The sequence below is a fragment of the Talpa europaea genome, assembly GCF_964194135.1.
Source record: "Talpa europaea genome assembly, chromosome: 8".
Taxonomy (NCBI): domain Eukaryota; kingdom Metazoa; phylum Chordata; class Mammalia; order Eulipotyphla; family Talpidae; genus Talpa; species Talpa europaea.
In genome coordinates, this window is record NC_140075.1 from 92778343 (window position 1) to 92805722 (window position 27380).

The 27380-nt window shown below is 40.3% G+C and overlaps 2 protein-coding genes across 4 annotated transcripts; one reads left to right on the forward strand and one right to left on the reverse strand.

The window, feature by feature from the left end:
* Positions 1-1284: 1284 nt before the first annotated feature.
* On the forward strand, positions 1285-16735 carry CHURC1 (churchill domain containing 1; the record flags this gene model as incomplete). Of its 3 annotated transcripts, none has more annotated exons than XM_084240043.1 (4): positions 1285-1404; positions 8929-9064; positions 11339-11412; positions 16643-16735. In XM_084240043.1, 4 exons carry the CDS (start codon positions 1285-1287, stop codon positions 16733-16735), a joined length of 423 nt encoding a protein of 140 aa, XP_084096169.1. The 3 variants fall into 3 exon arrangements, with proteins under 3 accessions (XP_084096169.1, XP_084096171.1, XP_084096170.1); XM_084240045.1 differs by having other exon boundaries at positions 1313-1404; positions 11342-11412; XM_084240044.1 differs by lacking the exon at positions 11339-11412 and having other exon boundaries at positions 1366-1404; positions 16643-16704.
* Positions 16736-22433: 5698 nt separating this feature from the next.
* On the reverse strand, positions 22434-25432 carry GPX2 (glutathione peroxidase 2; the record flags this gene model as incomplete). The annotated part of the gene is made up of 2 exons (XM_084240956.1): positions 22434-22784; positions 25211-25432. The coding sequence occupies 2 exons, from the start codon at positions 25430-25432 to the stop codon at positions 22434-22436; spliced, it is 573 nt and encodes a 190-aa protein (XP_084097082.1).
* Positions 25433-27380: the final 1948 nt, after the last annotated feature.

A 27380-nucleotide genomic window follows, 5' to 3' on the forward strand; every position in this document is an offset into this window, starting at 1 on the left:
GAATTCAAGCCAATGGTAGGAATTGAGTCCTCATTCTGACTTACTACTGAGTACTTCTGTTACCATAGACAAGACCTTTAACCACTTATTTCCTTGGATTCCTCATCTGAAAAGAGGAGACATACTTTTCATGCAAATCTGACAGGTTTACAGTAGCATATAATTAGGAACTGAAATGAGGACACTTTGAAAGGTTGCAAATGACATTAAAATGGAAGGTATTATAATTATTCCAAGAATAGAGTGACCTATGATGGCACTAGTTTGCTCAGTGTTTCTTAGTACACCAGTAGTTTTTAGTAGCTATTGTAGATTCTCACCAGAGGCTGAAATATTAAAGGTTACAATTGCAACACTCAGTAGAGATACAATTCCCCTATTAGAAAATCCAATTAAGCTGACTTGCTTTGAAATGGTTCTTAATCTCTTCTTTAAGGATGTGGATCCCATTGTTACATAGGTTTCCCCATTTCCTTTAGTGAGGTGACTGCAATAAAGCAGTCACGAGTTAGGTGATGTTCCCATTAATTATATCCACTGGAGTAGCTGGGTATGATGAAGACAGGTTGCTCAGAAGCACAAAGACACATTTTAGAGATTTGGATTAAGATTAATTATGTATCTATGGGAAATAAGATGCCTTTGAAGAAGAGAAACGGAAGAGACAGGGCACCATCACAAACATTTTGAGATCTACAGGACTGGGAAATTATATAGGGATAATTGACCTGGACATTTTCTATTTATATAGTACTTGCCTGCCATTAAAGTGCTTCTGTGACGACAGAGATAGAAACACGTTTCCCATGACTATGTTCTCCAGAGGACTCAGGGATGGTTATTTATTATGGACATTGTAACCATTCTTTTTAGGGCATTCTCTGCAGAGCTTGTAATTGCCTCTCTCCAAACACTTCTCTTACACTTATTCACCTACCAAGATCGGCCCTATCCCTTTCACTGTCCTAAGAGAGATATTCACATCATTACAATTTCAACTTTATCTGTGGGGTGAGCTGAGGCAGCGAAAAACAATACCCTTTTCTGTATTTTGTGGTTTCCCTCTCCCCTTAAACTCAGGAGGGCGCTCATTAGAACACTGTTCAGTCCAAGATTCCCTTTCCTTTCCCGCCACTGCGGTGAGTCCAGGTGCCTTCCTCTTTCCTGGTACATTTCTGAAGCCTTAGCCCGCCCCCAAGGCACTTGCTGGGAGACCAGGCCCTACCCTAGCAGAGCTGAGGGGCGGAGATTTCCAGTTACGCCAGGGTCAAGTACCTGGGGCGCATGCGTCAACCTCCTCTCAGCTCTCGCGAGCTTTCGTCTTCCCGGAAGCGCTGGAGCCGGGTCCCTGTAAAGTGCGTCGCGATGTGCGTAGACTGTGTGGAGAAGGAATATCCCAACCGGGTGAGCGAGACCCTCCCGCTCCCGTAGCCTGCGGTGGGCGCCTGGGCCTTCTCACTCCCGCGGCTGGCCTTCCCCGAGAGGCTGGGCGCCGGCCGGGCGGGGCTCACCCCCCGTGCAGGTGACCCGGTAGCTGTAGTTAGGTGCTTGCCAGCGGGCTGCCTGCGGCTCTCCGTTCCCGCCCCGGGGGTTGACATCAGTCGTCACCCCATTTCTTTTAAACTCCGGGGGACAACAGAGGAAGCCCTAGCAACAGCAGCAGCCCAGTCGACCACAGAGGGACACCCCCACCCCTGTCCCTGGTCTCATCCTCAGTTTGATTTGATAAGGTTCTTTTTTTCTTAGTGAATTCTAGCGCTGGAAGAGACTCTTGAGGTCATCCGCTCGAACCCAATTTTGTAGGTGAAAAGCTAATGCCCACAGAAGGGAAATCACTTGCTGAATTTCACATTCTAGTCAGGATGAGAGCCAAGACTAGAATTCAGTTTTCCTGCTTGTTACCGTTCGTTAAAGTTCTGTTTCTCCTAGGCTCAGGAGGTTGTGAAACTTTTATTTATTCATTTATTTATTTATTTATTTATTTATTTTACTGTCACTTATTCAGCGTATACTTGTGTGCAATTAGATTACTTTGCTAGGCCAGAAAGGCAAGCCAAAGAAGAAATAAAGGCAACTTCTGTGCTAAGAGCTTACACTTTAGGGGGCAGTTTGTGATTATCAGAGAATAAGTAGTATGAGCCAGAGATGCTGTTCAAGCTTAGAGAAAGGGGAAGTAGCAGAGGATACCATTATTTTCCCAAAAGAAAGGTGGACTTCACTTGGGATTTGCAGGATAGTTGTGATTAGGATGGAAAAGAAGGAGTTGAAGGCCAGGGAGAGGGGGAGATAACAAGGATTCTTGTATTGTTTGGAAGGCACAAAATCTCTATAGTTGCTTCGATCTTTTATGTTTACGTTATAGTAAGTCTTTGAGGAACTATATATAACATGAACTCTCATATGGTACTGTGCTTTTGGAAAAAGATTTAGCATTATCAAGTAAAATTGAAAATATGCATACTGCATGACACAGCACTTCCCATTCTAGGAAAATAAATGCATGTGCATATTTTCCTGGAGATTTGTATAAGACTGTTCGTAATGACATTATTTCTTGTAGGCTGAAAAATGGGATACGGTCATAGTCTGGAAAACAATGAATGAATGAGTAATGAAAGTGAATGGAGTGGTGATTTTGTGTCCCCTAGGAACATTTGTCAATATCTGGAAATATTTTTGGTTGTCACAACTGGGAGTATTACTGACATAAGTAGAGAGGCATTATGTTGTGTGTTTGTTTCCCATCTTTTCTGTATTTTCTATTTGATACTTTTTTAAGTTTAAAAAGATTTTTATGAATCCAATAATGAATGTTACACAATCCTGAAACAGTGAGGGAGGTGTATGCAGTAGAGTATTAAAGAGATTAGGTTGGATTCTTGAGTTAAAGTAATCAAAAGACTTAAAAATTATATTGAGAAGTTTAGTTTTGCACTTTAGGCACTGGGCAACCATGAAAAAAAATTGAATAGGAAAATGATTCTGAAATATATTATTCAGGAAAGTGAGTCTTATGACTGTGATGTTGAGATGACTAGATGAGGAAAAATGAAAAGGGAGAGCTCTGTGAAGCATTTGGGGAGCCATGGCAACAGTAGTGTAGGCATGAGATAATGAGGACCTCATATCAAAGAAAGAATTAATAGGATTAAGCCAATTTAATGTGGGAGGGGAAAAAAGAGAGAGCTATAAATGGTCTCAGGATTTTTAATCTGGGCAGCTGGGAAACTAGAAATGTAGTTTTAGAAACTAGAAATGTAGTTTTTAATCTGGGCAGCTGGGAAACTAGAAATGTAGTTTTAGAAATTAGAGGCATAAGGGAGGAAGAACCAAAATTGACAGGGCAAATGGTCAGATTGCTTTTGTCCTGTTTCATTCAAGGTTAAGAATAACATCGGAGGAGTCAAGTGAAAATAAAAGATTGCAGTTCTGTTACCACTCAAACAGATGAGTCAGCCAAATAAAGTTGTCAAAATAGAAAGGATTTGTTCTCTTAGGAAACGAATGTAGACAATCAAAGACTGAGTTTCACGGAATAAATTACCTCAAGTGAAAGTAAAATATAGGAAAGTAGAGAAAAGGATTGAGGTGATTGGAAAACCAGGATGGTATCTTCCATAAGCAATTTTTTTCTGATTTTATTTTGTTCTAAAATAATTAAACAGTTGTCATAAGGAAAAACTAAACTTTTCTTTGGAATTACAGAAGGCAGATTTAGAAATAGTAGGTGGTTGCTGTGGGGTTTGTAGGCTTTGAATCAGAATAATAAACTTTCTAACAGATTTTCAAAATTGCAGTGGGTAACCCTTTCAAGAATTGAACTCTCTGTTGTTCAGCAGAAACTAACCAGCCATTTGAAACCTTGTGGTTCCATCCAACTCTGGAGTTTTTGAAGTCCTGAGATATTTTTAAGGACAGTAAGAGTAGACGCCACTTTGCTTGAGTTTAGCAAAGACAAGGGTAATAAGATGGTGGTATCAAGTATAGTCTTTCGCTTAAAAAAAAAAAAAATGGCTCAGAAACAATGTATTAGCATTTCGGGAAACATTTAACTGCAAAATGAGTTAATATTTAATCTTTTTTTTTTTTCATAAAAAAATTATGACATTTTGAAGTTTTGTGGCAGATGTTTTTCACAGACTAGAAATAACACAGTGCTGAATTCCTAACAGAGCTCTGGCCTACTTACTTGGTGTAATATTACCCCAAGAACTTGAACTCAAATATGAAGCAAACTGGAAATGAGCCATACTACTCTGAAGTCCAATTTTTTTACACAACTATGGTCCAGATTATTTTTTTTTCTTTCAGAAAAACATCTAGCAAACCAATTGGAACAAGAAAGTGATTGCATTTTCTAAAATCACAAAATTCTAATAAAATCTTTCCATATAAAACTGGAACTAAAAACTTATATTCATATAGTTTGTGTCTGCTTTATATTTCTTAGTACTGCGTAGCAATACAGAAATACATTGATTTAAATTAATAAGAGGGAAATGATCAGTATGAATTAGTGATATATTCAAATTAAAAATTACATGCTGGGCCTCCCCAGTGGCGCAGCGTTGAGCACTGGGTTGCGAAGCTGCCCGCAGCCTCTGCAGCACCTGTTCAATCCCCGGCTGCCGGGCGAGGGTCCCACGTGGTGCGCAGACCTCTCCTGCTGCCCACTGCTCCCCTCAGCAGTGTACTTCGTCAGTCTACCTGTTCTGTTCCCTGCTCTGGCTCTGGTGAATTCTCTCACCCTCCCATGCTTCTGACTGTACCCAGTGCTTGTATAAATAAATAAATAAATCTTTAAAAAAAAATTATATGCTTTATATACATTACTTGAACGAAACTACCAAAGTTCATATATTCAGACTGTTGCTCAACATTAAACTTTATTAATTAAATGCTAAGTCTGATATATAACTAGTAAAAACAACTGTATATAAATGAATGCTTTAAAAATGATATTCTGCATTTTTAAATGCCTATATTAGGACAATTTTGAATTGGTAACATAATCTACTTAAGACAGCGGAAATAGAAGAGCAAACTAAACCGTTAGTAAAGCGGAAGGGCAATAATAAAGATTAGAGTAGAAATTAATGTAGAAGATAGAAAAACAATAGAGAAAATCTGGTTCCTTAACAACTCTTTTTTCCAGTTTAAATTTTAAACTTGTCCTGGCAAAATATCTACACTATTAAGATGTACCATCTGAAATAATAGCTTTCTGGAAAAAGCAAATTGGTTTAGATAGTTATAGATTTCTCAAATTTCAAAGATTTATCATAATATACTGTTTTACTAATTATCATAATATTCAACCATTTCTTCTTTTACACTTATGTTGCTTTATAAATCCTAAACCAGGATTTACCTGAGTCACCTTTTGTAAGGATGTTACTGTTTGACTTTTTTCTCCCTGTATTCTTGAAACTCTTACAGCTTATTGGTACTGTAGTGGAATTGATTTAGATTGAATTCTCCTTTTCCCTCCCATTGTGGGACCCTTGAAAGCTTTTCTGAATATTACGTGCTGTAATTTATTTCTTCAAATATGGACATTAATTATCTTGCCTCATTTAGTAAAATAGCCATGTCTCACTGATGAAGGTTACCCTGCTTTCAATGAGGGCCCTTATAGAATCCATAAGTTTCCTATATATCATATTTGTATTTTTCCATTCCAGTATTTATTTCCTTACTTCACAGCAGATACATAGGTCTCTTTTCTCTCAGTGTTTCTTTAGAGTGTATATTCTGCCTACTCTCAAGGTCAGATTACAGAAATTAGGCCACATGTATAAGGTGCCTGTGTTTATAGGTACAGAGTTCTGTTTATCTGAAATTCATATTTAGATATTTTTTCTATTAAGAATTTTTCAGCAATTTCTTGAAGCCTTTGGCAGTCAGCTTTTATAGATTCAAGGAAGCTGCAATTCAATTCTCTGCAGGCGTTTTTACAAAAACATATGAGCTGATTCTACAATTTATATGGAAATGAAACCAGTTACAAGACATAATCAGTTATAACACATAACCAGACTTAGCCAATAATAAACTACCTGATTTAAATACTTACTCTATAAAGTTACAGTAATCAAGAATGTACAATATTTGTGCAAAAATAAGGCATATAAATCAAGGGAATGGAATAGTTAAAAGTAGACCCACATGGTCATTTGAATTTATCACAAAGGTGCTAATGTAAGTCAATGAGGAAAAGATAGTCTTTTCAATAAATTTTGCTGAAACAACTGACTATTCATATGAAAATAAATGAAACTTGATCCATACCTCATGTTATTTCAAATTGGATCATGAACCAAAACCTCCAAGTGGAAATTATTAAATTTCCAGGAGAAAATCTTTGAAGCCTTGGAATAGGCAGATATTTTAGAGGACAAGCACAAATTATGAAGAAAAGATTTTATAAATTGGACTTCATAAAAGTCAAAGCTATTCTTTAATAAGAGACACCATAAAAAATGGCAAACCAGTGACCTGGAGAAAATATTTGTAATACATACATCTGACAAATGAATTATATCCTAAGATATATAAAGAACTCTTATAGCTCAATAATAACTTGTAATGCAATAAGAACACAAACAACCGAACTTTCAAAAAATGGGCAAAGACTGAATAGACACCTTTCAAGAAAGATGTCACTTGGCACTATGGAAAGATTTTCAATGTCATTAGTCATCAGGGAAATAAAACTGCATTGAGAAACCACTTTACATTACCACAATGACTAAAATAGAAAAGACATTACCTAGTGTTGGTGAGAATGTGGAGCAACTGGAACTCACATTGTTAGTGGGACTGGAAAATGGAAAAACATTTGGTAATTTCTTACATGTACATACATATATGTCATATTTTTATATATACCATATTTTTACCTTATGGCTCAACAGTTCCTCCTCTAAATATTTACCCAAGAGAAAGGTGTATGTCCACATAGACTAAACATGAATCCTTACAGCTGCTTTGTTCATAATAGCCCCAAACTGAAAAAAACCCAAATATTTATCAACAGATAAATCAATGCACCGAAGTATTACTTGGCAATAAAAAGCAAGGAACTGCCAATACATACATCACCACTAATGATTAATGTGGATATTATGTTGAGCAAGAGAAACTAAATGCAAAAGAGCATACTATATGATTATATAAAATTTCAGAACAGGCAAAACTTCTCTCTAGAGATAAAGTCAGATCAATGGGTGAGTTAAGTCTTGGAGATAGACTAAAGCATGAAGGAACTTCTTGCAAAAAGAAATTTTTATATCTTAATTGAGATAATGGTTACATTAGTATGTATGTATGTAAAAGGTTATTCACCTATACCCTTACAATGTGTGGATTTTGTTATATATAAACTGCACCTCAGTAAAGTTTATTTTAAAAAAAGCAAAACAATGCACTTGTTTTTAAGAGCTAGAAATTTATACTTCATCTTGAGACTCTTTTTCCCCTTTAGTAGTTAAACTCATGTGCACAAGATTTAGTATCTCCAGTCTATATAGTTAGCTTGATTCCCCCCACTGGAATTAATCTATTCCATGAAACACAGCACTAAGAAGTCACTCAAAAGGGAGAGGGTAATTGTGTTGGGAATTCAGGAAGGCTTCACCGGAGCATCAGGTAAGGTGGGTCCTAATTCCCCTGATGCTTAGTAAACTTCTGGAAGGTAGAAACATGTGCCTCTTCTAATCCTCCAGTTCTTTGCACAGGCACTTAGCTGCAGTGGGAAAATGATTTGATTGGTTTTTAGTTACGTTAATTATTAAAACTACTCTTGAGGTTTTGGTCAGAATTGAAAATGAATTATTTATAGATTTATAGATTATTTATAAAATTACTTAATGCTGAACAATTTTTTTTGTTTTTTAAAATAAATTTTATTTTTACATTCCCCATACAATTGCAACCTCCTTATTTTGACCCCAATCCCTCCCCTCCCCGCCCCCCCACCCCCCATAGAGTGTCTCTGTTTCATAGTTGTTTGTTGATTTTGATTTTCACTTTCTTATAGTTTTTCATTTTCCTGGTCCCTTATTTAAGTTTTCTAGATTCCTGCTATGAGTGAGACCATCCGGTATTTTTCTTTTTCTTTCTGGCTTATTTCGCTGAGCATGATCCCTTCCAGCGCCATCCATGTTGCTGCAAATTGCATGTGTTTCTCTTTTTTGAATGCTGAGTAATATTCCATGGTGTATATGTTCCACATCTTCTTGATCCAGCCATCTATTTTTGGGCATTTGGGTTGTTAATGCTGAACAATTGTTAATAAGCCCTTAGCAAAGACCTCCCCTGACCTACAAGCACAAGTTGTTTATGGTTTCTTAGTGATGAAGCAAAACTCCATTCTTTTGAATACCTGAATAGCACATTTCCTTAAGGACTGACATCTGTAAAGAAGATGATTTATTTTTGTTTGGTTATCTTGTAGTATTTTTAAGGTTTGAGAAAATGCTATTTCAGCAATCAACTGAGCATCACACTGTATAAGATCATTTTTATCATTGCTCAGTGTTTCCATCTGATTAAGTCTTAATTCTCATTTTATGATATGATTCCTCACATAATATTGTTGGCTATTAGATTTTTCTAATTTTTCTTTTCATATTTTATATAATTAAAGCTTCATTAAGTTGTTTCTAAATATCTATTTGCGTTTAGTACTCTCTCTTAAACACAGTTGCAGTCTCCACAGAGACTCATAGCTCTTACACTTCTTCAGTTCTGTTTACCATGAATAGTTACTTCAAAAGGAAAGCTGGTAGTTTCAAAAATTAGTTTATGTAGCTTTTGAGCAAGTGAATTCTCGCCATGTTTTTTGACTTTAGTTATTTTAAATCTGTTACTCTTTTTTACCAAGGATTTTGAAACATAAGGAAATTAAACTATTTAATATTTTAGGGTACCATCTGCCTGGAGAATGGATCTTTCTTGCTCAACTTTACAGGCTGTGCAGTGTGTAATAAGCGGGACTTTATGCTGATCACCAACAAATGTTTGAAAGAAGAGGATGGAGAAGAAATTGTTACCTATGATCGTAAGTAGACTTTTCTGTTTGAGTCTGTTAGCAGGTATCAGCTTTTGGAAGTTGATATGTTGTGCAAAATATTATGAGCCTAGTTCAATATTGTATTGCAGCACCTACTAACTGGCTAGATTTTTTTTTTTTGGTGGGACCCTTGCTGGTGGCTGGGGAACGAACCGGCGCTGCAGAGGCTGCGGGCAGCCTTACAGCCCACCGCTCAACCGCTGCGCCACCAGGGGAGACCCATAACTGGTTAGATTTTAAGAGGAAAATATAGGGAGCACCTAAAGCATCACCAAATGCTCTATAAATGTTGTAATACTTGCAATATTGAAGTTTATGATTTAGTCACCAATTTTTTTTTTTTGCATGTTTGTTTATTTCTGAAGTCTTTATACCTTCTTAAACAAGATCTAAAGACTTTTTTAACCTTAGGGTCATCCCTGTGGATTTTCACATTCTGCGATAGAATAATGCAGTGTGATGTCCTCTAACAGCTATTAAAGTGTTTAGGGCTATTTATTAGGTTTCTATATTAAATCACTCTGGGATGCTTTGATTATTTTAGTCTTGTTTCTGTATTTTTAGCTTTATTTGCCTATCTCACTGTCAGTTTATTGCTTCTGCTGCTTAAGTATGCTACCTTCATAAGCTGCTGCTTATCTTCTGTACTGGGAAACCAATGAAATAAACTTTGTGTAATAAAAATAAATCAATTCTGAGGTTAGCCTAAGCATTTCTGTGAGTAAATTAAGTATATGTATGTACACTTTAGTGCCCAAATACTGTGACAAGAATTTAAACTATTCATGTTCCCTTTTGCTTGGCTCTTGATTCTTGTTTTGTTTTGATATATGAGGAATAAATGTACAAATAATGTTATTTTGAAAGTATGAGTGACACTAGGCCTTCAGAATAGAGTCAGAATATTGGAAATGCTCTAAATTATAAGAATCTTTTTCTTTCTTTCAGCATATACTTGATTTTGTTAAACTTGATTTTGTTGGATGTAGTAGGGCATAGTGTTTAAGAGCAAGGACTTTGGAGCCAGGATTCTTGGGTTTGAATTCTTATTCTGGTGTTTCCTACTTTGGTAGGTAGTATTCTTAGCTATTTACCATTATATGCCTTTGTTTTCTTAACCCTTAACCCTTGAAGAGTGATAATACTAGTATCTACATTTGGATTTGGGGAAGAGTAAATGGATAGATAAGAAGTATTTGAAATAGTATCTGGCATACGGTAAGCACTCAGCCAATGGTAATTATTATTATCATACTGTTTGTGCTAGTACTTGTTACCATTAAATTCACTTTAATATATAGCATTAGTTTTTGTTTGTTTTTTTTTTTTTTAAGATTTATTTATTTATTTATTTATACAAACACTGGGTACAGTCAGAAGTGTGGGAAGGTGAGAGAATTCACCAGAGCCAGAGCAGGGAACAGAACAGGCAGACTGATGAAATACACTGCTGAGGGGAGCAGCAAGCGCGGCAGGAGAGGTCTGTTGCGCCATGTGGGACCCTCGCCCATGGCCGGGTATCAAACCGGCACTGCAGAGGCTGTGGACAGTTTCACAGCATGACGCTCAACCGCCTGCGCCACCAGGGGAGGCCCTAGCATTAGTTTTTTGTTTTTTTTTTTTACTTATGATTGGGTCTAATAGTATAACTTCTATCATTCCTGAAAGTTAAAGCTCTCATATAGGTAAGTCCAGCTAGTTTTAAAAAACACACATATGGGGCCTCCCTGGTGGCGCAGGCAGTTGAGCGCAATGCTGTGAAGCTGTCTGCAGCCTCTGCAGTGCGGGTTTGATCCCAGCTGGCTGGGGAGATATCCACATGGCACGGAAAACCTCTCCTGTCTCACCTGCTGCTCCCCTCAGCAATGTATTTCGATTAGTCTGCCTGTTCTGTTCCCCACTCTGTCTCTGGTGAATCTCTCACCCTCCTGCACATTTGGCCTGTACCCCAGTTCTTGTATGTATAAATAAATAAATCTTTAAAAAAACACACACACATATACATCTGTTAATTGATTACCTTAGAGAACTTTAAATGGGAATTAATATATGCATATTAGGTCTCTGAGATCAGTCCCTTCACTATATAGAGTTGATATATGACATTTTCTGGATTTCTTATCAAGGTAGATATTATAAATGGGTTTCCTGCCGAGTTAAATATGAGAGTTAAGATTCTTTTTAAAGTAATGTCATGCTGAAAATAGAAATTTTACTGTCTTAAGATACATTCCAAGACATAATTAAGTATCTCTGTTTCAGCAGATCTCTGTAAGAATTGTCATCATGTAGTAGCCAGGCATGAGTATACATTCAGTATCATGGATGAATTTCAGGTAAATGTATAAATGTGAATGTGTTTTTGTGGGGAAGGAGGATAATAAAAGTGCTCTTGAAAATCTTTACATGTTTTTCGTGAATGAAGTACTAGTGAATATTAAAGAAGACCATCACATTCTTTTATCTGTGTGAGTTGAGAAAGACAGTTTTGATGTGGGTCGATGTGTATAATCCTTTTTTCACAAGAGTCACAAATCAAAAGTGGTGTGTCTTATAAATGATATCTTAGTCCTGTCACCTTTATAAAGAACAGCACATTATGCTTCTTCTGAGGTTACTGTTGTACCTCTTTTTTCCTCTATCCAGTTATGTGATTGCACAATTGTTGACTTTAAGTGCCCACTGTCACCATACTTGGTACACATGGAAATTGTGATGAGGAGATTATCTTTGTTTTCCCTAGTACACATGTAGATATGAGCAACTCTGTTGTCTTAATTATGGTAAGACATTTGAATGTTATTTGTTAGTGAGACAACAAAATGATTGTATCAAGATTGGGAGAGAGAAGCTGGACCACTATAAGGATAGAGAATAGGGGCTTCGAAGGATTAGTCCTTACACACTTGTGAGAATATGCAAAGAATTCTACAGAAGGCTGCTCTAGGCTTAAAGTTTCTGAGGAGTCACAGGTCAGGAAGAAAAGCTGGACGGTGGGGGACAAACTGAAAACCCTGGGGACATGGACCCTGAGTCTGCCCTTCATTGCCACTGTTGTCCCGTCTTCAGATTGAGTTACTTATAGTTAACTACTTGTTGATGCATAGGATATAAATATCTTATTAGAACTTTTAATTAAAAAGAGACCTTTCTTTTAAATTCTTCAGATGTGGGAAAAGTCTACCATCACAGACTCTTTTAAAATCATATAACCACTCTCATTCATTTTTTTAAAAAATTTATTTAGGGGTGGGAATTGTATGGGGACTATAACCAATATGAAAATGCATACATTGTGCAAAAATGAAAAATGATGTAAAAAATACATAAAATCTCATTCATTTTTATTTTAGTGTGAAAGAAACTACTCAGTCGCCTGTCAGAATCTGACATGTTGTGGTTAATCTGAACAACATCTTGACCATATCTCCTCAGTATCCAAAAATTATGCTTCAAAAAATATTTGTATGATGTATGTAACTTAGGGAAATTGAGATCTCAAGGAAATAGATGTGACCAAATAGGGGAATGTTTGAAATAGGGTGCCTTTAGTGGGCTTAAAGAAGGAATTCTGTCTTTTCATGGGAGGAACGAAATGCTTATCACTGTTTTCCAGAAGCTCCTGTATACTTTTTAGAGCCCCTAAATGGAGAATTGGGATTGCCAGTTTATACCCTAATTGAGCTGTTGCATATCACACCATGAGACCAAAATCTAGCGGATTTTCCTTTATGACCGAATATAAGTCATATGTTTTGAAGCTGTTTTCAAAGCTGCCCAGAAGTTACCCTGAGATAGAAAAAAGATGGTGAAGGAAGATGACTTGCAAATACAATGCCTAGATAGTGTGAAATTCTTCTGAAAAAGCTCTTCAACTAGACTCTACCCTGCCATCTCTCTCTCATTGTCCACTTCCCCCACTCATAGTCTGTATTCTCTCCTCAGACTTCCTTAAAATGATACTTTCAGACCATCTCATTGCCTTTTCATAGCTTGCCTTTAGCTGCAGTACAGTATCTGAGCTCCTCATTCCCAGGTTCTGGCTGGACTGGCCTACTCTTCCTGTCTCCGATGTCCCATGACTCTGTACTACTTACTTAGCAATGCCCAGCTTTAGACTCACTTCCTCCCTCCTGATCTGGGGGAAGATTTTTATTCCCTCTTCTCTAATACTGCCCTACTGTGCTTTCCTCAGGAATCTCATATCACATCTCTCTACATCATCTTTTTCTCTGTGGGATTTAAAACATTACATTAAATATACTTAGTTCTTCTTTGTTAAAAAATAAAATCCTTTCATTTCACTCAGCTGCCTTTACAATCCATCTTCTAATCTCCTTTTGCTTCTTGATTTGAATAGGTGTTTCCCTTATTTCCCTACGTTCCTCTTAACTACCTACACACTGATTTTCATTTCACTTTACCAAATTAGTCTCTCATATAACATAACCAAATCTTGTGACCTTGCCTCAGTTCCTACCACTCTTAACATCTTTTCTGGATTTAGTTTTTTATAACTATTATCCTTTTGAAGCATTTGTTCCTCTACAGTCTTCAGTGCTCGACTATTTTCTTTTTAAGTCATTTTGCCTGCTCATTTGCCTTTGCTCTGGTTTTCTTTCCTCCTTTCCTCAACTGTTTTTGGTTTCTAGTCTGAAGCCTTCTCTGTACTCCCTCAAATAGGGAGCACACGAACACGCAATCTCAATTGAAACCTATCTAATATCTTCCAGATTGCTTCCTCTGTCTTAATGCCTTACCTGCCTGCCTTTTTTTGTTTTACTTTTATTTTTGACTCCGCTGCCACACCTCACAATAAGACCGTAAGCGCTCAAACCTAAATTACTGAAGCCGTCCCCAACTGTAGTTTTACACACTGCCCTCAAATTAATCTTTCCTAGACTTGCCATCTGTCACTCTGCTCCTCCATCTGCGATATGCTTGCTCTTTTCCATATCATGTTATTTTTTTCTCTTGACTTGTCCCTTTCTCTACTTTCAAGCCAACTAAAGCTCCCCTCTATCAGTTTGAACTTAAATTCTGTCTCCTTTTTGCTCTTGACAGTCCAACCCATACTGATTTGTCCCTTTTCTGAACTCTTCTTATTCCTCTGACTCTTGTGAATAGTCACTTGGGAACTTCATCTCAGTGTGATAATCACAAGAGCTCTTCATTCTCAGCTGCTCTGATTTACTTCCCCTTCTCTCCCTACTCCAGCCCACATCTTACTACAGCAGGTGTTGAGGTTAAGGTGGGATTCCCACCACTGCAATGTTTTGTTTCAGAAGTCTTATGGGACATTTAAACATAATCTAAAAGTAGGCAGAGTAGCATGTTAACTCTTACTACTCAGCTTCCGTTTGCTTTACTTGTACCTCACCATTCCCATGCTTCCCCACAGGATTATTTTGAAGCAAATCCCAAGCATACTACTACCTCTGCCACTACCTCTATAAATATTTGAGTACATATCTCTGAGAAAACAGGGATTCTATTTTGATAACAATACCATTGTTGAATGAGGTAAGATTTTCTGATGTAAGGGTGGAGGAGAAAATAGTGACAAGTACAGAATTTAAACAGAAAATACATTATAAATGATTACAAGTGTCCTTTATTTTTCCTGTCACCCTAGCAAAAGCACTTAAAAGGTCTGTGCATTTACCTCAGGAAATAAGAGGGGAACTGTGAGGTTGCTTTCTGGTCCTCTGTGGACCAGGGAAGGCAAGGACTTGGGGTCAGAATTAACAGGTAGTAATAAGGTAAAGGACCAAGGGACCCTGGTAATAAAACATAGGATTTTCCTTCCATTCACCCTTGCTTCGAAATCTCTACCCACGAGGAGACTTTGAAGGTCTCCTTGAGTGATTGGTGGGGAATCTTGTCCCTACTTGCCCAGTTTTGGTAAAAGGTATCCTAATCCCATAATATTCCTGGAAACAGAAGGGGGTTATGTTCCTGGGATTATGTTTCTGGCACCCCAAGTTAGAATTGTAGACATGTTTTCTGCAGAAGCACTGATGCGTATAGTCAGTCTGTGGTTCTTTACAATGTCAATTTAAAAGACCTCCCTGGAGTTCCCTGGGAGCCAAACTACCCTGTATAACATTCCTTCTGTGGGAAACCAATGAAATTTGGGTTCCAACCTGCCTATTAATTAAAGATTATAGGTGTAATCAGCCTTACTGATTTAATAATCTTCCCAGATTTCACCACGTGTTGGGTTTTTTCTTTCTCCCAAGTTAGAATGTAAGTTTTGCAAAGTCAAACCTTGCCCTTGCCTTCTCTCATGTCTGCTGGTGCACCTAGCACTCACATGTAAGCACTTAATGAAAACTTGCCAATAGATAGGTTGGTTGAACTCAGATATTTGTCTAGTTTCATACCTTTTCCCATTTTGACATGATTTCTTCTTCATTTCCAGTGAGAGGTTGATTCTGCTATTAATGTCTGGTGGGTGAAAGCAAAAGTATTTAAGAGCAGTGGAAGACCTGAAGAGGGTGGAATTTTATTTTATTTTTAATTCATGAGACTTTGTTTGCTGAGTTGTAGACTTCGTTTATTTCCACTCTGTGTGTAGACTTTAAAATTATGCACTCTTTCCCTGCCACAACTAAGTTCTCCTGCTGACCTCACTAGTACAAAACGGAAAGGCAGTCACTTAGTTCTGAGTCTTTCTACCATAGTCATTATTTATCTCTGTAATGCTCTCTCTAGTGACTCTTCAAACCCAAGAAACACAAACTGCCTTGACTGATCAATTTCCAGATAGTTAGCAATCTCAGTGTCAGGTGTGAAAATACTAATAGATTAAACATAGATGTTTGTTTTCCTGAAGAAGATAAAAGACTTTTAAACAAAGGTTTTAATTAAAGTTTTAAGATATCTATAGTTTATGACTATATTAAATATTCTAGAGAGGGACAGCTGTAAAAATAGGACTTTTCCCTAAGGATTTTTACTTAAAACAATATCTCTTCTGTCACTAGTCTGGATGTTTGTTAAGTCAAGAAACATAAAACTTAAATGGATCAAATTCGAGACAACTAGGTATCTAAATATGAGGCAGACACACAGTGGCTTTCACATATTATTTACTTTCCTAGAGTAGATAAACATACCTTTTTTGGTTAGGGAATGCTCTCCTTTTTTTTGTTTTGTTTTGTTTTTAGAATCCTTTCTATTGGATGCTAGTGTTAAATATCCCAGAAAGGAACAACTCTAAGGATAAGAAATTGTCTTTATGGTCCTGTACTCAAGTTGCTTTATTACCTTAATTAGCAGCATTAACTCAGCCCAATATATGTGTTTTTTTCCTCCCAAGAAATAACCACGCATTTCCAGCATGACGTTCTTGTACACATGGTAAATAGAGCATCACTGTTAAATCAATTTATATAAATGAAAGGTTCTGGGATAGACCTAAAACATTACTGGTAGAGGTCGAAGAGATTGAGCTAATGTATAAAAAAAATATGACAACTTGTAGAGAACAGCTTTATCAGAGTAAGTGAAGCATCTTTTTCCCTGTTCCTCAAGGTAATTATGCACTTTATCTTGTTCTAGGAGTATACCATGCTGTGTCTGTTATGTGGCAAAGCCGAAGATACTATCAGTATTCTCCCTGATGACCCCCGACAAATGACTCTGTTGTTCTAAGAATCCTGCAGTTCTGTTGTAATTCTGTTGTTTTGGTTATAGTATAGCAATTCTCATGGCTTGTTTTATGTAGATTATAATGGAAATTACTCACTTTTTTTTTTTCTGTTTAGACTCACCTATTCTTTGAAAGGAAAAGTAATTTGGGGGGTTCTCTAGAGCTGAGCTCCTCTGCCAAAGTTAGTTTATATTAATACATAAATTGGAGAGAATAGATAAATCTCCCATACTTCAAATAATGTATGTAAATACTCTCCACTCCTTAAGTGTGGGCTGAGCATTGTCACTTTTCTTCCTAAAAGTGCAGTATGGAGAGAAAGAGGAAAAAAATAACCTTACTGTGGGGAAACTTGATAAACACCAGCTCAGCCAGGTGATTAAGAATAACAGGGGCCAGGAGACAAAGGAGGAGGGGTTTTGGAGGAGGAGCGGTTGAAGAATCACAGCTGCAATATAAGACTTGTTCCTTGTATGTACCCTTCATGGGAGGTGATGAGAATGGCTTTACTGCTGGATGTCATCGCCCAAATCCATGACTGTGGCCTCATCATGAGAAAGACATCAGACAGATCTCAGTTGAGTGACATTATCTGACCAGTACTTAAAACCATTGCAGTCTTTGAAGATAAGAAAGTCTGAGAACCTCTCACAGCCAAAAAGACCCTAAAGAAATGACAAGTAAATGTAATGAGGTATCCTGGATGGGGTCCTGGGACAGAAAAGTGGCCTTTGTAAAAACTAGGGAAGTCTGAATAAAGTGTGCACTTTAGTTAATTTAATTAAGTAGAATGTTTTCACTTGCTCCAAACAGATCTTAGAATATCTTACCTTGTATAGTTGAAAAAACATTAGGTGGGACAGCTAGGCCTCTCTGACAAAACCGTACAGGGTCAAGCACGAGAAACAAAATTGTTTCCCCATCACTTTCAAGAGATTTGGAAATTGAGCTGAGTCTTTGCTTATACGGAAAAAAGTGAAGTGTTCATTGTTGATACCAGGGAAAAGCTTTGTTGTGTAACAGGAATACTATTTGAGGTTTATTGAGTACTTACTATGTGCAAGGCCTTTGTGAACACTTATTTAATCGTTATTAAAAACTCCATGAAGAAGGAACCTCCCTGGTGGTGCAAGGGGTTAAGTCTCCACACTGTCAAGCTATTGCCAGTTACTGCAGCTTGAGTTCCATCCCCGGACAGGGAGCTAACTCACATGGTGAAGTGGACCCCTCCTCCCTCCCCCACTGCTCCCCTCAGCAGTGTATTTCAGTAGATCTGTCTGTTCTTTTCCCCACTCTGTCTATGGTGAATCCTCTCACCTCCCCATACCTCTGGCCTACACCCCAGTTCTTGTGTGCATAAATAAATAAAAATAAATCTTAAAAAAAAAAAACAGCTCCATGAAGCAGATACTGTTGTTATCCCAACTTTAGAGCCAAAGAAACCAAAGCACAAAGAAGTAAAGGAACTTAAGGTCACACAGCTAGTATAGTAAACCTAAACCCTCTTAGCTCTAGTGTTCAATAAACATGAAGTGTAGGGTCTGGCAAGGGTAGAAGAGGTTGAGAATATCATTGACAGCACTCTGAAGAATCTGGACATGTCAGACCAGTATTTATTATTCTGAAAAGTTAAGTCAGCTGCTCCTTAGGGATCAGTTGTTTTCTTCCTAGAAAATGTTTTCTACTCTTCTGCAAATCTATATCTGACCTGCTGAGGAAATCATTTGGTGAAATGAATCCAGAAAGCAGAAAAAGTGCTTCATTACTTTAAATAGCAGCACTAAACCCATTACAGCCTCTGAATTGTCCCTTCTTGGAGTTTGCTAATGTTTCCAATTCAGTCATTTGGAGCTCATGAGGGCAATTTTATATGTTCCTACCAATATCTTCATCTATTGAAGAATGTGTAATTATCTCTTTTGGACTATATATTACAATAAGAGCCTAGCCATATATTTCATAATTTTTTTTAAAGATTTATTTATTTATACAAGTGCTGGGTACAGTCAAAAGTGCGGGAAGGTAAGAGAATTCACCAGAGCCAGAGTGGGGAGCAGAACAGGCAGACTGACGAAGTACACTGCTGAGGGGAGCAGCAGGCGCAGCAGGAGAGGTCTGCGTGCCGTGTGGACCCTCGCCCGGCGGCCAGGATTGAACCGGCGCTGCGGAGGCTGCGGGCAGCTTCGCAGCCCAGTGTTCAACTGCTGTGCCACTGGGGAGGCCCTATTTCAATTATTAAACCAACATTGTGCTGTGTTTGTGATACTTTCTTTAACTTCTTCTAGAACTTTTCTGTGGAATAAAGCCCTCTGACATCCAGTTATACTGAATCTGTATTTTTCTTTCAATTGAAGGGGAACCAGACAAAGTATGAGTCTTTACTTCCCTTCTTGAGATAAAAGAAGGGAAAGAAATCACCTATAGATGTAATTGGGCCGTGGGCTTGTCCTGGCACCTCATTCTTTCTCAACTTGCTCCATGATGTACAGCTCTGTGGTGTGCCTACTTAGGCTCTTGGAGTTAATAGCTTAGCATGTTTATTGTTGTACTGTTTTAGTTTAGCTCTGTCTTTCTCAAGTGGCCGTAGGTTCTCCCAATACTAATCAATTGACATATATTTTAGGCACAGCCAGGTTTGGTTTGTTACTTACAAGTCATCACTAAGAAGTATATGTTCACCCTTCTTTATTTCAATGTATCAAGAATCCTTTTGGTTTAATTCTGTTTTGTGAGCAAGGCTAAGTTATTGACTGAAATTGAGGCTCAATTTTCGATTGTATGTTTCTTGGCTATAGTACAAGTCTCTCCTGTGAGAGAGATACAGTTGAGTAGAAAGAAAGTCAAAAGATTCAGATCTAAAGTTAGCTTTGTGACTTGCTAATAGTGGGACATTTGACAAGTCATTCTGTCTGTGCCTTGATTTCTTCGATGGAAAGGTAAAAATAATCATGCCTCTAAACAGTTTTTAAATTAAATGATATAAGTTAAGCGAAAGCATTTATAGATTGTGCAGGGCTGTGTGCAGGCAGCTGTTAGTGGTCTGTGTAAAGCAGCTGTGAGCAAGAAGGAAGCACTGGGGGCCACTGATCTGGGTTTAACTTTCAGCTCTGCTACTTATTAACCTTTGTGCTTGGCAGTGTCTCAGTCAATTGCCTTGCCTTTAAATGGATGTAAAAATTCCTCATAGGGTTGTTTTTGAGGACTAACTAACCTAGAAGATATAAAGTACTGAGTACAGTGTGAGTATAGTAAATCTTCAATAAACGGCCATTTGGATGGTGGTTGTGGTGATTATAAAAAAGTTCAGTAATTTGGCTCAGTGTTTCTTAAACTGAAGACATAGCTGTGAGAACATAGTGATAGAAAACCATCCATTTCAGCCTAAGTATCTACAGCCCCTAAAATCACTTATTCTGAACTAAAGTTTTGGTAAGAGACATCAGAGAAATGTTTCTCTCTGTCCCTCTTCTAAATGGAACATCATTTCAACCCTTCTGGGAAAGCTTGTTTATGAGGCTTCCCCCTACTTCCTGAGTGTCCCTAGTGAAATTCAATTAAAAGATTTTGTTGATCTAGGCAAGAAGGTGATGATATTAAGCTGTTCCTTGCCTGATTATGACCATAAGCTAATACTTTTGAAGATATAAAGGAGAACCAAAAAAAAAAAAAAATGAGGAATAAAAAACAGTCTCTCATTTTCATTTTTTAGTGACAGCACAGCTGAAGATTTAGTAAAGTGAAATGTCCTTGTCAAACAAGTTCCTCCAGTCCTGCCTTCCCTGTTCCCTCCCTGAGCCAAACTGGGGAGGTCCCTTCTGAAGCAAAAACCTTTTTTCCTCACCAAGCAAGGAGCCCTCTTCTGAGCATTATAGCCCTGTCAGACCCTCCCTGCAAAATCACTTACACTATAATTGCCATTCTTTTGGGCGTCCCAAGCAATTATTTCAAATTGAGGCTCATGGGAAATACCCAACACAGGGTATGATATATCAGGCCCCAAATTGCTTGTGGCATAACGCCAACATCTGGACTAGCTGGCTCGGTTATTGAACATTACCACAGGTTTTAGCTCTGTGAAGATGATAAACAACTCACACGAACATCCAATGTGAATTATGTGTTTCATTAAGAAAGCAATTTGTCTCTGCAGTTATTGCTCTAAAATAGTGGTTAGCCCTACCCCCACCCCTAGATTTGTACCCAAGCTGTTGGCTTTAAAAGTGGGAAACTTGAGTTTCTAAGAGTCAAATTAAAGGCAGCCTTAATTTAGCAGACGGCCCTGCACAAGGATGCCAGGGGGCTCCCTCTATAACGCTCAGGTTTCCCTTTTGAAAGAAAGCAATGCCAGTGACATAGTTTCAGTTGAAGATCAGACCGGGAGCCCTTAACCTCTCCACATTTACTTCTCAGGCGATGCAAGTGCTTAGAAGATAGGTCCAGGCCCATTGTAGACAAAGCCTTTCTCCCTCAGCGTTGGGGTTCTCAAGAGTTTGGAGAACTGTCCCTTCAGGACTTCAATGAGGAGAGGTAAAATATCCCATCACAGTAGGAAAGGTGAAGGGAGAAAGCTCCAGCAAGATGTGCGACAAAGAGATAGGGCAGTGGTCGTGCAACAGGTGTCTTTTCCAAAACCTGATAGAACCTGGCCTTGGCAGCAGTGGTGCTTTTTGAGCATGCCCGAACTAGTGAGGAATCCAGGGCACTGTCTTTACAGACTGTCTTTACGCTGGGCAGAACCCTGTTCCCACAGAGACTGGCTACCATGTTGGCACGTTATAAAGAATCTGACTGTTCTGAAGGGAAACCTCTCCCATCCCCACCCTCACGGAAGAACAAGTGAAACCAATCATTCCTGCCTCAGCTTGTTTGTCTTGTGACTGAATTTATGAATATATGAATTTAAGAAAGTGCACTTTAAAAAGGAGGAAGGGTCAGTCTAGTAAAGGATCAAAAATAAATATTACTCAACCAAGGAATGAGGAAAGGATAAAGTGCTCTTGTGTTCCCAGGAAGTGCAGCCTCCACACCCTTGCTATCAGTAACTGGTGACCCAATAGATGTCCCAGGAATGTCTCAAGGTGCAGATAATATTCAGTTGGCCCAGTACCAAAGTGATAGTGAAGTTTCCTGCCTAGATTCCTCTAACCTCCCTCGAGGGCCCACTGTCTCCTCCTCTTCACCCCTAATTACTCCTTTCCCCCCAGTTCTGGAGAAGAGTCATTCAGTAAAATACAATTCACCTTGCCCACAACTCCATCTGCCCTGCAGACCAGAGTCCTCTTTCCGGACTGTAATGAGGGTGCCCCCTGCACCAGAGCACCTCACTCTCAAGCCTTATAGACGGCCAGCTCTTCTGTCCCACCTGCAATTGTGAGCCACCCCTCTACTGTTTGTGAAGGAAGAAGACACAAAGCCTGGCTATTTCCTTTTTTATTGACTCATGCAGTAGGTTGCCCCAGGCCCTTCACACTTTTCAGACACCATCCTGTCCCTACGGGTTTAGGAAGGTGCCATCATTCTGTGAGAGCCCAGAGCCCCCCCAGGTTTTGGAGGCCCACGTTGAATCACCAACCAGAAGGTTGGGGGAGGGAAAGGAAATAGGCAGACCGGAAAAGCAAGACTTCAAAGAAGGCGTGCTGAATCCTCGGGACAGATACTGGGGGCTGGACAGAGCAGGAGGTCTGTGTGCTGAGCTCCTGCCTATATGGCAACTTTGAGGAGGCGCTTGATGTCGGGCTCAATGTTGATGGTAGGGAAGGTGCGACTGTAGCGGCGGAACGGCTCCCCCTCCGGCCCAATAAGGAACTTCTCAAAGTTCCAGGCCACATCTGAGCGGCGCACGGGGCTCCAAATGATGAACTTGGGGTCGGTCATGAGGGAAGATGGGTCATCATGTGGGTAGGGAAGCTTTTCCTTCAGGTAGGCGAAGACTGGGTGTTCCTTCTCACCATTCACCTCACACTTCTGGAGAAGGGTAAAGGTGGGCTGGAATCCATCTCCAGGGCGGACGTGCTTGAGACTGTTCAGGATCTCCTCATTCTGACAGTTCTCCTGGGGAGGAAAAAGGCAAAGAACATGGGAAAGGGAAAGGGGAGATGAAGGGCCCACCACATGGAGATCTCTTGACTTCCAGCATACCCTTCCTGGGAGCATTCTTTTATGTGTGGGCTCTTCTTCTGGCGCCACTACTGTCTCTCTAACCTGCCCCTGCTGTCCTTAGGGTATCTGTCTGAAGCATCAAGGAACCTGGAGTTCAGGACAGTAGAAAGAAAGGGAAATGATGTTCAGGTCATGCTGCCTAGAACATCCTTCTACTTACCTATCCACCCACACATGCCTGTGAGCACGTGCACGCTGCCACCACCTTCCCTTTCCCTCAGTTTGCTTCTAACTACATCTGAGTGTTGAGTATAGCCTTTGCCTCTGCTTTACTCGGCTCCTCAAACTAAAGGTGAATTGAGTTGGGGCCTAGAGGAATGGAATTTATAACTGCTTTCATCTTGCCTTGCCCTGGAACTGAAGTTCAAGCAGGAGGAAGCATTGGTGAAAGAAGACCCCCATCCAAGGAACTCTGGTTTTCAAAGGCAAAGTAAGTCAGAGGAAACAGAGTATACTCTGAATGGAATTACTTACAGACTAACAGGGATACTTAAATAGGATAGAAGGTTTAATGTTCCAGCATAGCTCAAGGGAAAGGAAAATTAGGAAATAGGTGCTTTTGAACTAAAGGGTGTGCATGTGTAATTATCATTCCTTTCACTTGCAGACTGTATGCCAAGATCCCTGCACCCCCTACTCAGTCACTGTGTTCATCTGTGACTGCTTTACCTCTGAGCCACCCACTGCCATCCCTGTCCTATATCCCCCTCAGCATTCCCCACCCCTGGCAGGTTCATCGAAACTCCTATTTTCTACCTGCACAATTCCCCTTCCCCCCAATGCCAATCTGAGAGTCAGGTATCTTGCTTTGGGAGAAAGTTCCTGCCCCTGATCTATTAGAACCAATTAGTACAGTCAGTCCCAGACCATCGTGACACCCTGAGCCCAGTGTTGATCTCCACTAGGTCTCTTATCTCTTCAAACAAATGACTGTCTGGCTGCTGGAGGGTTATGGATTCCTTCCAGCAACTAGCTGGTGTAAGGCTGGCAGCACCTCTAGGGCTGGGGCGGGGGGGGAACCTCCAAAAACGTTTTGTCTTTTTTGTCTCTCCTGCCTTGGCCAAACCTAGAAAGAGAACTGAGTCAGGGAAGGCCCAGTGAAAGCAGTGATGGTTTGGGCTGAGGTTGGTCGCGTCCAATGATACTCAGGCTTCCTGCCTACATCTCCGTGAATCTCTCCCTTGCCTTCATGTTACTGTGTTTTTTTTTTTTTTTTTTTTTTTAATAGAGGCATGTTTTATTTATTTATTTGTTTGTTTGTTCTATTTACACATGCACTGGGTACAGTCAGAAGCGCGGGAGGGTGAGAGAATTCACCAGAGCCAGAGTGGGGAGCAGAGCAGGCAGAAGGACCGAAGTACACTGCTGAGGGGAGCAGCGGGCGGCAGGAGAGGTCTGCGCGCCATGTGGGACCCTCCTCCGGTGGCCGGGGAGCAGCCGGGGATCGAACCGGCGCCGCAGAGGCCGCAGGCAGCTTCGCAACCCAGCGCTCAACCGCTGCGCCACCGGGGAGGCCCATCCCTTGCCTTCATGTTACTGTGAATTGAGCTAAAAGGATTATAATTAGAGGTTCACTTGAGAACTTGCTTGTGGTATGGAAATCAAAAGTGATAGTGGAAGAATCCCTAAAAGATAACTTGGGGTATGTGGGCTGAAGACCTATAACAGCTTGACCCATTTATCAGAGCCAGAAGACACGTGCACACTGCAAACGCTTAGCCTTCCCCCGAGTTCACTCTCCACTTGGTTGATTTGAAAGAAACAAAAATCCTTTCATCTGAATAAGTTGCTTGCATTTGCATGGTACTTTGTATTTTTCAAGTTACTTTTGTATAAATTATCTCCTGACCTTCACAGTAATCCTGTGAGTGACATTCTCCCTAACTTAGAGATGAGGAAACTAAGACAGGAAAATGAGTGAATCTCCCTAGGCCCAGAGCTATTGAACAGCAGAACCTAATCTAATTAGAACTGAGGTCTCTTGAGTCAGTTAGTCTCACTTTGGTACTTGATCTTCTGTTTGTTCCATGCATTTATTCAATGAATATTTGACGAGTGTTTTCTATACACTAGGCACTGAGCACACAGTGGAAAGGAAAACAGACCTGGAATATAGTGACAATATAGAAGAAGATAAGCAGGAAAAGTCACTCCCTCGGTGTTAGAATCACATATACTTCCCCTTGGTGTTCACATGCATCTCCAGACCTCAATTACCAGAACATACCCCGATACACATAGCCATTCCTCCCCTTCTCCTTAGCCTATGAGAGCTATAGCCACCCCACTCCTTGGGTGCCATACAAGGGACCCCTCACCTGATGTCCAAATTGGTTGCAAGGGAAGCCAAGAACCACCAGGCGCCTGGGGTAGCGGCATTGCAGCTCGTTGAGTTGGGTGTAGTCCCGAGTGGTTGTGCCTCAGAGGGAGGCCACGTTCTCGATCAACACTGCCCTGCCTCTGAATGTACTGAAGTCGACCTTCTCCCCGTGCAGGCTGATTGCACTGAGGTCGTAGAAAGACTTGGCAATGTGAGCCATGGTGAAAGAGCAGTGAGCTCAGGCAGAGTGACCGAGCCCCCTTCAGGGACTATAAAAGGGATGGGAAGGGAGGAGGAGCCTGGAAGGAGGTCCCGAGGCTCTCACAATGGGGCCCTGAACATCCTCAGGATGACTTAGCAAAATCAGCCACCACCTGTGCTGTTTCAACAAGCAGGTTCGCCTCTATTTACAGAGACACCTGAACAAAACCTCCCCGCCCCACCCTGCTGGCAACTGGGAAGGACCAATTTGATAGCTATGAGCAGGCATGAATAATTTACTATTAGCTGGAAACAGGAGCCCCAAAGGTCGAGTGGGGAGGAAAAAAGGGAGGGAGAGATGCAGGATTGACTCCTACCTGCCCCACCGAGTTGCTTTCACTTGGCACAGACATTTATTGAGTGTCCGCTGTGTTGCGCCAGGCTCTGAATTGTGCAGTGAAGAGGGCAGGGTCAGCAGAGATAGAAAAGATGAGGAAGAGAATGGAGTGCTTGTCTCCTTGATCCAGCCTGCAACTGAAATATAGCTACTGATTGATAACTCAACTGATAGAATACTGTTGGCATTTTTCTCATTGTTTGGTGCTCTCCACAGCACAAAATCAAAGAGACCCTTAGGAGGACAGTGTGTGGTTTTCTAAAATAATGGCTGTCAGTGCTTCGGCTTGCACCAGCCTGAAACAATAAAGTGTGTCTGTCTCAAAAATCAGTGAGTGGGGCCTCCCTGGTGGCACAAGGAGTTAAGCACCGCACTATGAAACAATCCACAGCCACTGCAGCATGAGTTCGATCCCCGGCTGGCCAGGGAGCAACCCACATGGCGCAGCAGACCTCTCCTGACTCGTCCGCTGCTCCCTTCGGCAGTGTATTTCAGTCAGTCTGCCTGTTCTGTTCCCCACTCTGTCTCTGGTGAATCTTCTCACGTCCCCACATCTCTGGCCTGTACCCCAGCTCTTGTATGAATAAATAAATAAATCTTTAAAAAAAAAAAGTCAGTGAGTGATGGTTCTTGTCCTGCAGACCACATCTGCCCTTACCCTTGCACTGGACCATCTCTTACCCTGAACCCACACCTTAGCCCCATAGGGTCACCTGGCAGAGTTGTGGCCAGGAAAATGGTGGGAAGGAGTCATGGAGCAGGTGGGTATTCAGAGGGAATGAACCACACCTACCTCTGCTCAAAGGCTCAGTCCCCAGAGACTCTCCAGAGGGGTCTTATGCTGCTCATCCCCCGCACCCCCCCCCCAGCCACCCACCTAGAAGGCAGTCTGCAGGGTGTCAAGGCTGCAGTGTCTGGACCCAGTTAGACCACACATGATGCTTTCAACACCAGACAGGCAATTGCCAAAGGCCAGCTCCGGCAAAATGTCGTGTCAGGGGTTCCTGAAAGGATGAGATGGCGTCGGGGAAACAGGGATGAGGGAAAAGGGAATGAGGAGACACAGACACTTGATCCGGGTTCAGGTATCTCCTACTGAGGGTCTCAGCGGATATTTATTAATACATTCAGACAAGCAGTGAGATTACACCAACATAGGCATGGAAGCAAAGCAGAAACAATCAGTGCATTCTTTTCCCATGGACATTTGGCTCCTCCGTGCTCTCAGCAAGAAGGTAACCTTCACGATTAGTAGATAAAAAAGCTAAACCTTCCACTAAAACTCATTTCAGCTTAGTCAATTACCTAAGATGGCTGATAGCCGTCGGTACACTCCTATCAGCAAAAGCCTATGCATCAAAAGACTCCTCTGTCTTTATGGCCTTCAGCCAGAGACCAGCTGCTTCCTGGTTATCAGCTAACAGGGTTTTCTACCTAGAAACTTCTTAACACAATTAACTTCATAGATCATTAAAAAAACTTTCCTAAGAAACTTCTAAAAAAAAAAGCAAAAGAAGGAATTACTATAGTCATTGTCCTGGATTGCTTGTCAGGCATGTTCATGTATAAC